The 16,707-nt window shown below is 32.6% G+C and overlaps 1 protein-coding gene and 2 long non-coding RNA genes across 3 annotated transcripts; 2 read left to right on the top strand and 1 right to left on the bottom strand.

Annotated features, from left to right (window-relative positions):
* Positions 1–523: 523 nt before the first annotated feature.
* Positions 524–7,569, bottom strand: Bre1 (E3 ubiquitin-protein ligase Bre1). Its single transcript, XM_075304050.1, has 4 exons — positions 7,441–7,569; positions 6,096–7,194; positions 2,297–3,192; positions 524–2,228 (listed from the first exon to the last, which is right to left on the bottom strand). The coding sequence occupies exons 2-4, from the start codon at positions 7,188–7,190 to the stop codon at positions 1,139–1,141; spliced, it is 3,081 nt and encodes a 1,026-aa protein (XP_075160165.1). The 5' UTR covers positions 7,191–7,194; positions 7,441–7,569; the 3' UTR covers positions 524–1,138.
* A 2,019-nt stretch (positions 7,570–9,588) lies between these two features.
* LOC142237122 (uncharacterized) lies at positions 9,589–10,068 on the top strand. Its single transcript, XR_012722353.1, has 2 exons — positions 9,589–9,817; positions 9,875–10,068. It is a non-coding gene; the product is annotated as an uncharacterized LOC142237122 (long non-coding RNA).
* A 3,373-nt stretch (positions 10,069–13,441) lies between these two features.
* On the top strand, positions 13,442–14,862 carry LOC142233973 (uncharacterized). The gene is made up of 4 exons (XR_012721528.1): positions 13,442–13,672; positions 13,781–13,842; positions 13,908–14,334; positions 14,399–14,862. It is a non-coding gene; the product is annotated as an uncharacterized LOC142233973 (long non-coding RNA).
* The last annotated feature ends 1,845 nt before the right edge of the window (positions 14,863–16,707 follow it).

Genomic DNA, 16,707 nt, shown 5'->3' with positions numbered 1-16,707 from the left:
TATATATATATATATATATATATATATATATATATATATATATATATATATATATATATATATATATATATATATATATATATATATATATATATATATATATATATATATATATATATATATATATATATATATATATATATATATATATATATATATATATATATATATATATATATATATATATATATATATATATATATATATATATATATATATATATATATATATATATATATATATATATATATATATATATATATATATATATATATATATATATATATATATATATATATATATATATATATATATATATATATATATATATATATATATATATATATATATATATATATATATACTCGATGTGTTACAAACGGAATAACAAAGTTAGTATGCCGTCATTCTATTGTGGAGGGTACAAAAAGCGGTGAAGTCCATCTGATTGATTACCTAAATTAAAAAAATAGAGTGTTGCGATGAAAATCAATTAAATTTTTAATTGAAACAAATAAAAAAGTTAATTGAAAGTGCAGAAAAATTCAATTAAGTTTTTATTTGTAAAAAATAATTGAAAAAATAATTTCGTAATTGAATTCGAAAAAAAATCTGTGTAATTAAGCTAAGCTAACCTTCATACAAATAAAGATGGAATCTTCCCTTAGTGCTCGCAAAAAACGGCCTCTTCCTTTCTTGAAAACAAGAAATTTTTGTGTTTTTTTGTTTAATAAAGTAATTGAATCAATTAGCATTTTAATTAGGTTTTTTTTTGTTTAGTTATGATTAATATTGTTCATATTTTTTCTGTGAAATTTTAGCCTCTGCTTAAAATTAAAAACCCTTTTTTGCGTAATTTTTATTACATATATATTAATATATATTATTTATTAGTTTTATTTGTTTCTGCTATGATTTTTAATGTTTTCTTTTTTGTCAATTTAAGGGAAAAAACAAATTAAGAGAAACTTAATATGAAAATCCTCTAGGATTGTTCACTTACACATTTAATACTAACTTCGTTAAAATACATAAAACTTATAATGGAAGTTGTATGAATTAAATGATCAATGCATATTTTCCGCCTTCCGCCTTTGTGGGTGTACTACTTTTAGCTTGGCTATCCATCCGCGTCTGCTTACGTTAAATACAAGCGATGATAATCATTTGCACCAAATGCACAATTACATTTAGGACATTTACGCTGACGCGTCTCATAACGGGTACGCAGACAGTCATAACAGAAGACATGGAAACATTTCGATAGAACAGCATCTTTACGCTTAACCTTGCATGAGGGACATGTGAGGGTCTCTTTGTATTCTCGAATCTCTTCAAGCATAACTTCATCGATGGTTGTACCAGCCATCTCGATTTTCTTCATTCGTTCAGCCTTACGCTTGAACTGAGCCAATTCCTCTTGCAGACGCTTGGTCTTATAGGCTTCTGCCTCCAAGGAGCTAGTCTTTTCGGCCACCACCTGTTGAGCCTCTTTCATTTGGGCATGATACTTTTCTAAATGTAATTTGAGATCAGCCGCTGACTGGGCAGATTCAATGGCTTTGCGCTTATGCATTTCCATGGCCTGTTGTCGTAGCACCAACTCTTTTTCTATTGCTGCCACCGTGGCTTGTAGACTGCGTTCCTTCTCTTCCAACTTCCTTAGAACTATGTGCATAGCTTCAATTTGTGTATCTCTCGTGTTCATTTGATCTTCCAAGATTTGTTTTTCTTCTCGCAGAAGTTTATGCATTTGATTGGCTTTGATACGCTCGGACATTAGCTTAAAATTGGCATCGTCTTTCTCACGCAACTGCTGAATAAGTCTAGAGTTTTGTTCTTGCATGTCTTCAAAGGCTTGGCCTGTGACTTCCATCTCATTAAGCAAGGCTTCTTCCTCATGAGATCCTACAAAGGGTCGACCATAATTTGGACCACCAGGGCCCCAATTATTGTCTGGTGGTTTTTGGCTGGCCACTTGTTTTTGCAGCTCATATTTTTGTTCTTCCAGTTGCTTGATTTTCCTCAAGGCTTCCTCGTCGGCAAGTTTCTTGCGTTCTTCGCGTTTGCTTTCTTGGATTTTCTTCAGCTGTTGGCGCAAATCCTCTATTTCAGATCTTAGTTTCTTTTCAGTGGCCATAAGTTGGACTTTATCCCGTTGATCTTTGGATACTCCCTTATACATGTCCAGTAACAACTTCATCTCCTTTTGATCGTTTAGGGCTTTCCTGGAAGGTAAAAACAAAAGTGTAAGCTTTTTTGTATGGAAATGAAGAAACAATCTTAGCAAACTTACTTTAGTTGGGCCTTCAAATCTCGCACCATTTCGGATTCCTGCACTTTAACTTCCTTTGCTTTCTGAATGTCTTTGGCATCTTTTTCCTGTTTTACTGCACCTGCTCCTCCTGTTCCAGTGGGCGTTGAGCCTGCGGCTGCTGCTGCAGTTGGTTCTTTCTTTTCCGGCCCACCTGGTGACGTTGTTTGTTCTTTCTTAATGCCCTCTTTGTGATCTTTGCTTTGATCATCATCCATTGTCTCATCCTCGGACTTCACAGCCGTACTGCCTTCCTCTTTTACACTAAGCCCTTCACTTAGAGTTGTATTACTGCCGCCCGATCCACTCGATGTACCCGGATATTCTTCTTTAACCGTAGACGCACCCTCCTGTTTAACATCATCACCATTTGTACCCTGATTGGGAGTTCCTTGTTGCTTATTTCCTTCCAATTTAGCCAATGCCTCCTCCAACTCTCTACGCAATTTCACATTATCAGCGGAGGCATCTTTGTATTTGCGTTTGTAACGATAACCCTCGCCCTTCAATTGGGCATTGTGATTTTGCAAAGACGTTATGAGATGTCGCATTTCACGATTAATCGGTGCTGTCTGTTCATTCGCGGCCATATTCTGTTCGTATTCTATTCGCAAAGCTTCGTATTCTTTACGAATTTGTGCTAGAACATCCTCCATTTGAATCATTTCACTTCGTACCTTCTTCTGGGCAATCAGTTCTTCACTTTCCATTACCTCAATTTGACGTAGATGTTGATTTTTACTAGTTTGCAATTGATTTCTAGTTTCATCCAACATTGTTTTGATTTGCATCGACTCGTTGTAGAGAACTGAGAATTGAGATTGTAGACATTTGTATTCTGTCGTTTCCACAATTACCGATTCGGGTAATTGACGAATCTGAAATGAAAGAAAATCTTAGATACTAAAAAAATCCAATACAGTTTAGATATTTTAAAAAATTCGTAAAATATGTTACTTCGTCAAGTCAACCTTTCCAAATGTCTAAAGTAGACTTTTTCAAATTTTTACAAAATGGAAAGGTTTCGTTTCGTTTCCATAACACAGGCACAACCAAAAGCGATTGATGTGCATGCAATTTTTCGTTATGGGCGCCTTATACAGTTAAGAATAAAGGTAATCTCAGAGGTGTTTCTACAGGTGATTGACAATATAGGACCTACTAATCGGCCAGAGGTTAAAGCTTCAGTGTTTCGTGTCGTGCAATTTATTATGTTGTACAATGTTTGCTCTTCGTCCGAGGTAGGTTCGAGGAAAATCCCAGCCCATAGATATACTTCGGGGTGTAGATGCACATAGATTCATCTAGCCTGAGCTAGACATTTATGGCCTTTACATGTAACTTATGTCTGATATCTCTGAAATAAAACTGTATTTGTACACCCTGTCAGCCCGAATATAGAACTGGTGGACGTAAACTTTTGATATGGAAGTCTTTAGTCTTCTAGGCATAAATGGGAATCTATGACTCCACTTTCAACATCTGTTGAATATCTTAACCTGTTATTTCTTCCGATTCATATCAGCTGCAGATTTCATCAACGGTTGCCACAGTTGGTAGAATTCTACCAAAAATGGTAGATTTTTTACTGTTTGTTAGTTTGGTAAATTCTTGATGTTTTGGTTTTGCAAAATATTCCCCTCCAATTAAGAGGTACTTCATAAATTTTCTATAGAAATACTACATTTACTTTATAATTATTTTTGTCTATTGTTTCCTTTTAAATTATAATATTTTCTCTTAATTCTTTAATTGTATTTTCAGATTTTTTTGCTTTTCTTTATTTATTTGAACCTAACGTAACTTTTCACTAAACTACTAAGAGGACATACCTGTTAATCAAAATTCCTGTACAGTAAATATAAGTCGTAAGTCTTGTTGTGCAGGATAAATAAATAAATAAATAAATAAATAAAAATATTTGTGATCATAAAAAAAATAAAATTATGACAAACATTTTTTATGGAAATAAAACTTGGACAAAATCTTCTATACTCGTAGAAATAAAATTTTCTATAGAAATAAGATTTAAAAATAAAAACTTTCTATAGAAATAAAATTTTGAAAACAAAAACTTTCTATAGAAAATTTTGACAACATTTTGTATAGAAGTAAAAAAAATGTTCTATAGAATAAAATTTTGACAAAATTGTTTGAGAAATAAAATTTTGACAAAATTTTCTAAAGAAAGTTTTTTTTCAAAATTTTATTTCTATAGAAAGTTTTTGTTTTTAAATTTGTGTACGGTGGCTTGCAGAACGAACAGCATCACACGAACTCACATACAAAATCCCAGAAGATGGTTAGTGGCACTAACCGAAATATTGGAAATAAATATTAAAACAAATCAATAATCGATTGTTTCTATGACCTCAAGCCGAACAAAATTAATAATCAGAATAAACATAAAATAGGTCAACAACACTCAAAAATATTTTTAAGAAATAAAATTTGTACAAAATTTTCCATAGAAATAAATATTTGTATAGAAAAAAAAGTATGACAAAATTTACTATATTTAAATATTTTTAAATTTTCTATAGAAATAAAATTTTGACACAATTTTCTATAGAAATAAAATTTTGACAAAATTTTCTATAGAAATAAAATGTTGACAAAATCTTCTATAGAAAAAAATTTTGACAAAATTTTCTATAGAAATAAAATTTTGACAAAATTTTCTATGGAAATAAAATTTTGACAAAATTTTTTATAGAAATAAAATTCTAACAAAATTTTCTATAGAAAAAATTATGAAAAAAAATCTATAGACATAAAATATTGACAAAATTGTCTGCAGAAATAAAACTTTGATAAAATTTTCTATACAAATAAAATTTTGACAAAATTTTCTGTAGAAAACAATTTTGACAAATATTTCTATAGAAATAAAAATTTGTTTGGTGTTTTTTTTTGGGTAAAATTTTCTCCAATTTTTTTTATTTTTGGTTCGAGTGACAACCGTGATTTCATCACAATTGCTTTCATAAAGCCAAAATTAGCCAATTGAGACAATTTATTTTATTGCATCGAACGACGTGAAAAATATCATTCTCCGCAATTCAATTGCTCCATGGACCAACCAAAGAGTTTGACCCCGAATGAAATTTCAAAGTATATAGATGCCAACAAAATGCAGTCTTACATGCCTTTACAGCATATATCACCAGCATCGAAGGCTTTCGATAAGATCAATCATATCACTCTTTTCGAAGACATCGCCAGCATACGTCTCGTGCTGAACACGAATCATATGTACCCGCCTTGGGAGCCAACGTGGTGCAATGGTTAGCATGCCCGCCTTGCATACACAAGGTCGTGGGTTCGTTTCCTGTTTCGACCTAACACCAAAAAGTTTTTCAACGGTGGATTATCCCACCTCAGTAATGCTGGTGACATTTCTGAGTGTTTCAAAGCTTCGGACTCGGCTATAAAAAGGAGGTCCCTTATCATTGAGCTTAACATGGAATCGGGCAGCACTCAGTGACAAGAGAGAAATTCACCAATGTGGTCGGGCTGCCACCTAACCTAACCTATATGTACCCGCCTTGCTTACAAAGCGACATACGTTTAATAACAGATTCGACAAAACAACAAAAAGTTTTACAACAATGGATTATGTCCTCTCAGTAAAGCTTTTTGAAGTGTTTCAAAGGTTATCTATTTGATTCACCGCAATGTGGCCTGATAAAAAATTGTTTTCATGGTCAGTGAATTAAATACAAAGTACAAATGTGAAAGAATAAAAATTGAGTTTTATGACTATTATCGTCAAACTTACATCCATTTTTAGTTTCTCCACTTCCTTGAGGGTCTCCCTGTGAGTGGCATGTAGCTTATCCAGTTCTTGTAAACGATTATTAGCCAATTCTCGATATTCTTCCAGTTCCTTTTGTAAATCTTCTACTTGGTGACTACTAACATGACTATGTCCAGAAGTTTTTGATGTTGAGGAACTCTTATTGGGATCACCGTGCATTTGATGATAGGCTTTTAGTTTTTCTATAGCTTCGGCTAAGTGATTTTCCAATTTGTCATTGCGACAATGGATTTTCTCCAAATCATATTGAAGTTCATCAATCTGATTCTTCAGCTCGGCATTTTCGGTTTCCTTTGCTGTCAATGCATCTTGGTATTCTTTCATTTTCAATGACATGGTGTGGAATTTTTCATGCAATGATGTATTGAGGTTCTGTAAATTACGATTTTCTGTCATAATTTCAATGTGATGTTGTTTTAGGGTCTCCTCAATGTTTGGTATGGTATTATTAGTGGTGGCATCTGACTGCGAGTCTTCTCCGGCACTTTCTCCCGAGGCACCAGGTACCGTTTCTCCCTTAAGGGCCGTGGTAATTTTTTCATTTCTCTGCATTATACGATCGATGACTTGAACGACTTTGGCTACTGCCCTCTTCGAGACCTGTACACGATTGGCCAATTTATCGTCCAGCTCTTCCTTGTCCCACGTCGACAACTGCGTTAAGAACGATGTTGTGACCTCATTTTCATTGCGATTCTCCAATTCATCTGCCGTTTCGGCATCAAACCTTTGCAATAAGACACGTATATCTTCATTTAGTTGATTCCAATAACGATTGACCACATTGAGAACAGCATCGTCTTGAGTCTGTCTCTTTTCCAGCTGTTCTATGCGATGCCTCAATTCGGCTTCGGTTCGCATACGTTGTTCTATGCGTTGGGCCAATTTCTTATTTTGGAATTCCAATACCTTGATATCCATCTCTTCCAGAGTGGATACTGGTCCTATCAAATGAGGCTCAAAATGGACTTTTTTAATGGGTGGCTGACCGAGATTGGTGTTGGTAGCAGCACTACCACCGCCACCGCTGTTATCGTCAGCAGCACGTTTAGACATTTTGCTGGCAAAAGATAAGGACATTTATGAAATCATAAAAACAATTTATATTTACATAAATTTGTATTGTTATAAACAAGTAAGCACTAATAAGAGCAAAAGGCAACGTCTACAATTCAATGAGATACTATTCTGAAGGAGGTTCATTTATGATTAAAAATACTAAAAATCTATTTTCAATAATTCGATGTTTTGAAGGTATTTGTATAAAATATTTATTTATAGTCAACTTATGATTAAAAATACTTACATTTTTTTACAAATTCCAAGAAAATTTCGTGTATTCTTTTACAAGCCGACAAATTACAATTTCCTAAAATTTCTGACAAACAATACACACACACCAGGGATGATAAATACCGTATTCGACAGTGTACCAAATTAATACGAAGAACTTCAACGAAAGAAGGGACCTTTTTATACAACCGTTGAAAGCACTGGTAGAGTACATTTAAATGTCAGACATATCAAGAGCGTTTACTATGAAGAGTGAGCTTTGTCATTGCAAAACACAAGCACTAGATGTCTCTGATAATATATTTTCGAAAAAGTTTGCATTGATTTGGCTTTCAATTGGGGCATACCAAGTAGTATTATGAACACGGATACCACTTGGCGAAAACCAATCTACCAAAATTTGAAGAAAATTTTTCTAAAAATCTACCACATTAAAAAATTTTATTTCAAGCTTTTGATCAAAAATTTGATTGTAGAAAAATTTTTTTTCTTCCACATAAATGTTTTATTATTTTATGTTAGAAGTTTATTTTATTATTTGCTATATTATATACTATTTTGAACCCTCCCAATTGCGAAAATTTTTGGATGTATAAATATGCATTGAATTGTAAATGTGTCGAATTTTAATTGTTACAACGATTATAGCTTTAAACAAGCTTGTACCAATAAGGGAGCCACCATGGTCCAATGGTTAGCATGACCGCCTTGCATACACAGGGTCGTTGGTTCCAAACCCAGTTTCGACCCCACCTCAGTAATGCTGGTGACATTTCTGAGTGTTTCAAAGCTTCTCTAAATGGTTTCACTGCAATGTGGAACCCCGTTGGGACTCGACTATAAAAATGAGGTCCCTTGTCATTGAACTCAAGTGAGCCTGAAATATCGGGCTGCCACTACCTAACCTAACCTAACAAGGAAATGTTACTACTTCTACAAAAAGGGAGAACTTACCCACAATGGATTTTGATAACAAGATCTAACCAGAAAATAAAAATTTTTAAAGATATTGAATTTATAGAAAAATTTGTCAATATTTTAACTTCAATAGAAAATTTTGTCAAAATTTTAACTTCTATAGAAATTTTTCTCAAAATCTTATTTATGTAGAAAATTTTTCTCAAAATCTTATTTATGTAGAAAATTTTCTCAAAATATTAATTCTATAGAAAATTTTCTCAAAATTTTATTTTTATAGAAATTTTTCTCAAAATTTTATTACTATAGAAAATTTTCTCAAAATTTTATTTTTATAGAAAATGTTGTCAAAATTGTATATCTATAGAAAATGTTGTCAACATTTTATATCTATAGAAAATTTTCTCAAAATTTTTACTTCTAAAGGGTGATTTGTTAAGAGCTTGATAACTTTTTTTTTAAAAAAAAACGCATAAAATTTGCAAAATCTCATCGGTTCTTTATTTGAAACGTTAGATTGGTCCATGACATTTACTTTTTGAAGATAATTTCATTTAAATGTTGACCGCGGCTGCGTCTTAGGTGGTCCATTCGGAAAGTCCAATTTTGGGCAACTTTTTCGAGCATTTCGGCCGGAATAGCCCGAATTTCTTCGGAAATGTTGTCTTCCAAAGCTGGAATAGTTGCTGGCTTATTTCTGTAGACTTTAGACTTGACGTAGCCCCACAAAAAATAGTCTAAAGGCGTCAAATCGCATGATCTTGGTGGCCAACTTACCGGTCCATTTCTTGAGATGAATTGTTCTCCGAAGTTTTCCCTCCAAATGGCCATAGAATCGCGAGCTGTGTGGCATGTAGCGCCATCTTGTTGAAACCACATGTCAACCAAGTTCAGTTCTTCCATTTTTGGCAACAAAAAGTTTGTTAGCATCGAACGATAGCGATCGCCATTCACCGTAACGTTGCGTCCAACAGCATCTTTGAAAAAATACGGTCCAATGATTCCACCAGCGTACAAACCACACCAAACAGTGCATTTTTCGGGATGCATGGGCAGTTCTTGAACGGCTTCTGGTTGCTCTTCACTCCAAATGCGGCAATTTTGCTTATTTACGTAGCCATTCAACCAGAAATGAGCCTCATCGCTGAACAAAATTTGTCGATAAAAAAGCGGATTTTCTGCCAACTTTTCTAGGGCCCATTCACTGAAAATTCGACGTTGTGGCTCGTTAGTACCCTGCCAGCATTTCAAAGTTCCATTTCAACCTCATCGTTACCACAGACTCGTAAATGTCACTTCAACCATCATGAAAAGGTACATCAAAAAGTACATGCAAGTAATTTGCCATCCCTACTGTTAAAAAAGCCATTTTTTTGTGAAACGCCAAGCGCAACCAGCTTGTTATATTTTAATTAAATAAAAACGAAAATAAAGTTCTGAAAACATAGATTATACGCTTAAAATTGTGAAAGGTATATTGGTGAACAATTTGGTGATTTTCCAAATGGAATAAAGTGATTGTTTTTCAGATATTTTACAGACACGCTGCCTCCATGGAATAAAAACACTGGTTGATAGACGCAGCAACATGTAACTCGCTACTTGTAACTCAACATCATCATTAATACCAAAAATTATGTTAAATATAATGTGATAGTGGTATAAATGTTATATTTTTAAGAATTTGTAAATGTTTAATCAAATTAATAAATATCTAAACAAACGTGTTTTACTCGACCACAATGATTCTTTTACAACTATCTTAAAATGCACTTTTTCTGATTGTTTGGAGGGTCCCTTATTGGCGTCGTTCTAAATTGATCTATAAAGGCACCTAATAATTGCACTCATGCGAAACATTTTTGTAGTAACTTGGCGTGGTACAACTTCTCAATAGTGACGGCGCTTTTCCGACGAGTTTTTGATGTCGTATATGATTGTTTTCGACGTAGTGGGGATTCTCAAAAGAGTCCCCAAATTCAAAAAATGTTGGCAGGGTAAGTCTATTCATGATGAAATGTCAAAGCATACTGAGCATCTTTCTCTTTGACACCATGTCTGAAATCCCACGTGATCTGTCAAATACTAATGCATGAAAATCCTAACCTCAAAAGAATCACCCTTTATATGAAACTTTGTCAAAATTTTATTTCTGTAGAAAATTTTCTCAAAATATTATTTTTATAGAATTTTTTCTCTAAACTTTATTTCTATAGAAAATTTTATTTTTATAGAAAAAATTTTTAAAATTTTATTTCTAGGGCTGTTTTCTTTTTGCACTGGATGCAACATTTGTATGGGCTATCCAGAACATCGTTGCACTGGTGTTCTATGCAGAACATCTCATCAGTGCAATTCGCGCCGATGTTGCCAGATTGTATTTGGATAAAGTGACGCTTCTTCGATTCACAATAGCAATTTATTGTTACTATTTTACCGAAAAACGTGAAATTCAAAGTGATACAGTGTCATAAATAATCGCAGCAGTAAATATTTATTACTAATTGAAGCATTTCATACATTAAAAATGCAAGATTTCACTTCTTTTCTGTGATTGTTTTTAAACAGCTGATGACAGTGTTGCATATTTTTGGAGATGTCCTGGATAAACGAGTACTCTGTTTTATTTTAGTCCTTAACGGCTTAGCATATCCAGTGCTAAAATAAAACAGCCCTTCTATAGAAAATTGAAGTACAGTAAAAAAATTATCAGTTTTGATCAGAGAATGAAGCCAATTAATCAAAAATATTGATTTAATTGTCGATTAATAATTGTCATATTTTGCCATAAATGTTGAACCTTCCACCCACAATCAATCAATTTCAAACTGCTATAATAGTTTTGCAAAGATTTAGCTCAGAAAATTTTAACTAAATTAAATTTGATTGTAAGATTGGTTGTACGACTAATCTCATTACTACTCGAATAACTTCAAATTGATTTTATAACAGAGAATGAAGTCGCCGAGTCGCGCCGTCGCCGTCCCGTTTTTAGCAGTCGACGCCGCCGCCGAATATGTCGACTCATCCCGACTCAAATTTAGCCGCCACCCAGCAAAAAAAGCGTCGCCAAAAAAGTAATGAAAATGTTCTTTTTGGATCCGGAAGTGGTGCAAAATTGACGCAGAAGCGATGAATTCAACATGGGCTTGTCATAGGACGGAAGTCCTCCATTTCAACATCCGTTGCACTGAATTTGCATCACTTCTTTAGGTGTTATCCGAATTCAATGTTTTGAATGTAAATTAAAAATTTTTGTGATAATTTGTCCAATAAATAATTTTTATACATTTTTATATTTTTTAATGGATTCTAACGCTTCTCGGAAACGTTTGACCTCAAATATTTTCAAAAATTCGCAATTTTTTCAGATTGGATTCAGCATTTTTTTCGACAAAATTTAAATGATTTGCACCATTTTTTAAATTCTTACTCTGTTTTTAACCTTTTTGAAACAAAAAAAGTTAACATTATCCATTAAAAATATGAAAAAAAGAAAGTTTTAAAAAATTAAATTAAAAGAACTTCCTGGGTAGTTAAAATAAAGAACATCATTGGGAGTACATCTTCTGGAAGTGCTTTTAAAGTTGTACCTTTGGAAGAACTTCCAAATTTTTTTGCTGGGCAATTAATCTAAAATATTGATTTATATCAGAAAAATTTAATAATATTTGTTATAGTTTTTGCCAAAATTTTGAACTTTCCACTTTCAATCAATTAGTATCAAGTTGCTATAATAGTGTTACAAAAATTTAGCTCAAAAAATTTCAATGAAATGTAAATTTGGTTGTAAGATTGGTTGTACAACTAATCTCATTACAATTCGGAAAACTTCAAATTGATTTTTTAATAGATAATTATGCTCCGCCGAACAGACAATTTTTTATCGGCTTAGCTGTCAAGCCGGCGCCGCCGGAGGCAAAAATTTAGTGTTAGCCGCCGCCGACAAAAATGGGTCGGCTTCATTCTCTGTTTTATAATGGATAATTATGATCCGCCGAATAGACAAATTTATATCGGCTTAGCCGTCAAGCCGCCGCCGACAAAAATGGGTCGGCTTCATTCTCTGCTTCAAATTGATTTTATAATGGATAATTGTTCGCCGCCGAAGAGACAAAAATGGGTCGGCTTCATTGTCTGGTTTTGATAGAATTCTACCAACTGGGAAACCGTGATTATGATGGAGCCAGAGGGAATGAAAACACAAGAGGACGAAAATTTCTCTTCTACAAAAACAACAAATGTCAACCGTATAGATGTCACACAATGACTGTAGCCTTGGTATTATCGACGTTGCGGTCGAAGCGCTGTTTTGATAAATTCTTTATAAAGACATCGACAGTTATAATTTCAAATTGTCTGCTAAAAAATTAATAGAATGAAACGAATTATATAAAAGAACATTTGTTATTAGAAAGTAGGTTATAAATCCTATTTTCTTACGTTTCGTAAAGCCGACAGAGCTGAACTGGGTGACGCCGACGCAAACTGTATGATATTTGAGAGAAGCGCCGACAAAAACTGCATGATATTAGAGAAATTTTCCTCATGACCAGTGTTGCCAGGTTGGGGGTTTTCCCCCCAAATTTAGGGATTTTTTACACGTTTAGGGGGATTTTTAGGGGTAACATTTATTGGGGGGGATTTTTGGGGGTAAAAAATTATTTTAGACCCTATAAAGTGGAGCAATTCTCAACAAAATTGGGAACAATTCTGGCATGAATTTTGAAAAAAAAAACAATGAGGGAACTCAACCCAGTTCTTAAATACAAGCAAGTAAGCAATGACATTCTGTTTTAAACGCATCTGTTGAAGGGGCATTTTTAATATTTGATACAATTAAAAACAAATTAATGGCGTTTTCGATTCGCAAAAATATGTTGCCTTGGTGTTACCCTTCTTTTTTTTCCTTATTGCATTTTCGACCAAATGATAGCGTCATTCCAAAGTTATTTTTAATTCCCAATATTGTGAGAGATACAGCCCAATAAACACAGGATGAGCGTTTTTCAAATGCAACAACTTTTCAGTTTGAGGGTTACTATAATTATCAACATAAATTCAACTTGACTTGAAACAGCTAATATTCAATACATCTTCAAATTGTTTGCGAATTACTTCCAATTTGCCAAAATGTTGACGAAATCTTTGAAAAGGGGTTGAAGATAATATGAGAAAACTTTGACAAAACACTACCCTAAAATGCAACGAAAAAACCATGTGGTTTTCAATACTTGTTTGTGCAACGAAGTTCGTGGTCAATTGAAAGAAATAAAAAACATTTTAGACAAAAAACTGAATTTACTCCAAATAGTTTCTAATAATACGTAAGTGAAAATAAAAAAATGATATGAAACTTTAAGGAAGACACTAAATTATATCTCTTTGCCGAAAACTAAAATTATGGATTCTACGTTCTTTAAGACATTAAAAAGCTGACCGATGAAAAAATGTTGGACAAGTAACTGGAACTGCTTCAAATAGTTTATAATAATTGGTAAGTCAATATGAAAAATTAAATCAACACTTTAGAGAAGTCACTAAATTTAAATCTCATTGCAGAAAACTAAAATATTTGGATGCTGCATTCTTGGAAACATTAAGAGGTTGACCAATGAAAAATGATGGTGGCTTATCGAAAAGAGAAAGTTTCCATAAATCAAAGTACAATGAATTAAACTTGGTATTTATGCTTTTCCATATCAACTACTGGGTGATAATTCGCATCACGCCTATAGTTTAATTTACATCGCATCATCGGTTTAATTTGATATTTTGTGAATTGAAATTGCTGGAAATTTATTCTAACTCTCTAGTCATCAAGTTCCTTGCTAATTTCCCTAATTTTAATGAGTTTTACAAGAATTTTGTGACACCAACGTTCTTGAGGAATTTTGTGGGTTTCAATACATTTTGTGCCACGAAGTACGTGGTCAGTTATTTTTATTGACATAAAACTGAAATTAATCCAAAACGGTAATTATAATTGGTAAGTCAAAATAAAAAGTGAAATGAAAACGTAATGGAAATCACAAAACTCGATTGTTTTGCAGAAAACTAAAATCATTGGATGTTATATTCTTGGAAGATGTTGACCGGTGAAAAAATGATGAAGGAAACAACAAAGAAAAGATTCCAGAAAACTTGCAAAGTGCAACCAATTAAAACAAAGTGCAACAGTTCCTAAATCAAGAACTTCTGGATGAAAATGTGCATTACATCAATTTACATTCCGTCATCAGTTTGATATTTTGTGAATTCCTCTTGATGGAATCTATTCTAACACGCAGGCCAGCAAGTTCCTCGATAGTAATTATTTGAAATTGTCAGCATATTAATTAATAATTAATTAATTAATAGTTATGTGACACCAACATTATGGGGGAAATTATACATGAAAAATGTTTAAGTTATTTAAAGTTGTATTGATAGTTTTAGTTATTAATACCTTTAATAAGATAATTATGTTTTGATTGGTATTATAACATATTATTATTTTTATATATTGTAAATGTTATTTTTAATATTATTATATTTTTAACGAAAAAAATTAATAAAATGTACAAAATCACTAGAAATTTAGTGTTGACTTTCAGTAAGAACTGGGATTGACTTTCATGCAAATTGTGGTTAGAAAATATTCGAAGCAATATTAGTTTTTAATTTGTCTCACATTGAAAACTGTTTGAGAAATTATTGAGTAGCAATGCATTTCAATTTGAGGATTACAATTGAGAGATTATTGCTATTGTGTTGAATTTTACTGTTGAGGGTAATGTCTGTTTTTTGTTGAGAACGCGATTTTCTCAACAATTTCTCAACTTGAATATTACCCTAATCCTTTGAAAAAATGTTTGAAAAATTATTGCATTTTAGTATTTTTCAAACGTTTGTGTTTATTGGGAGGATCCAAAATCTATCACAGTGTCCTTCATATTTTGCTATCAATTTCGAGAATGTTGCACCCTTTTTCCCAATCGAAATCGCCATATGAAATGGTATTGTAACATTAAATTATTGGTCTCATCATTTCACGCCTACAATTTTGGTAATGTATATATTTACTGAACTTTAATTTTTGTTTATTTTTTATTTCTATTATTTGTACTTTATAAGCCGTTGTTTTAATTAATTTGAGTTGAAAGATTTATACATTGAATTATATTGTTTTGTCTGCTCTTCATATTGATATACATTTTGTATTATTATACCCATAGAAAAATTACTTTCCTCAGGAACGAAATTTTAGATAAATAAACCCGAATTTGTGAAAAGTGGTATAATGATGTTATCTACTGATTTTTATTTACTTCAAAAGAAATTTTGTTCTTCAGAAAAAAAAACCTTTCAGTATATATTTGTGTTAAATTTAATTTGTAAAGTTATCACTGCAGGATTTTTTTAACGAAATTTGGGACACCTTTTTGACTTATTAACATTCTTCAATTTTTTGGGGGTTTTTGAAAAAAGTCTAGACCAATTTAGGGGGTTTTTTCTTAAGATTTGGGGGGAAGAATCAAAAATCACCTGGCAGCACTGCTCATTACTGCCACCTACTGACGCAGTTTCGCTTCACAGTTTCGTCCTCTTGTCTTTTTATTCTCTCTATGATGCAGCTTTGACATTGCAAAACTGAAGCACTAGATGTCTTTGCTAGCATAATGCGCTTTACAGACTATCAGTTATTCCGGACGGAATGTCGGTGTTTGTAAAGAATCTTACAGTGTGTCGGATCGATACGACTCGTCGGCGATGACTAAATAATCGGTAAATGTGTTATCGATTCCATAAACATGCAGCAGTATCGATTATGCCTTCGGGCTTAACTTATAGTGTGCACAATATATGGGATATGTCCGACACGAGCACTGTCGTCCGGAATAACTGATAGTCTGTAAAGCGCATAATATAAAAAAGATTTTGTCGATATCGCTTTCAAATGTCTTGCGTTTCGCTTTGAAAAATATCAATAAATAAATATCAACAATCTTTATGGCATTATTGTGGCAGAGACCTCTACCGCCTTGTTTTTTCAATGGCAAAACTGTCTAAATGCCCTTTTTTGAATAGGCAGAATTTCTGAATAAAAAGCACACAAATTATTTTAAGAAAATTTGATGGAATAGGACTATGTCGGCTTATTTTACTTGTAGTTATATGGAGCAGTTTTTGAAAAATGTAGACAATTTTGCTCTATACGTTAAAGAGCCTTAGCGGTCGTGTTTACACATAACATAAGGCCGTAATTACATATACAAAACTTTCGCCATGCTTACAATTATATTTCCGGTTTCTGAACAAAGTTCCTTTTTATACCAACATAAAGTCGTATTTTTTTTAAATTTATGTTGAAGGAGTTGCA

The sequence above is a fragment of the Haematobia irritans genome, chromosome 4 (genome assembly GCF_050003625.1).
Source record: "Haematobia irritans isolate KBUSLIRL chromosome 4, ASM5000362v1, whole genome shotgun sequence".
Taxonomy (NCBI): domain Eukaryota; kingdom Metazoa; phylum Arthropoda; class Insecta; order Diptera; family Muscidae; genus Haematobia; species Haematobia irritans.
This window is presented reverse-complemented; position numbering and strand designations above follow the sequence as displayed.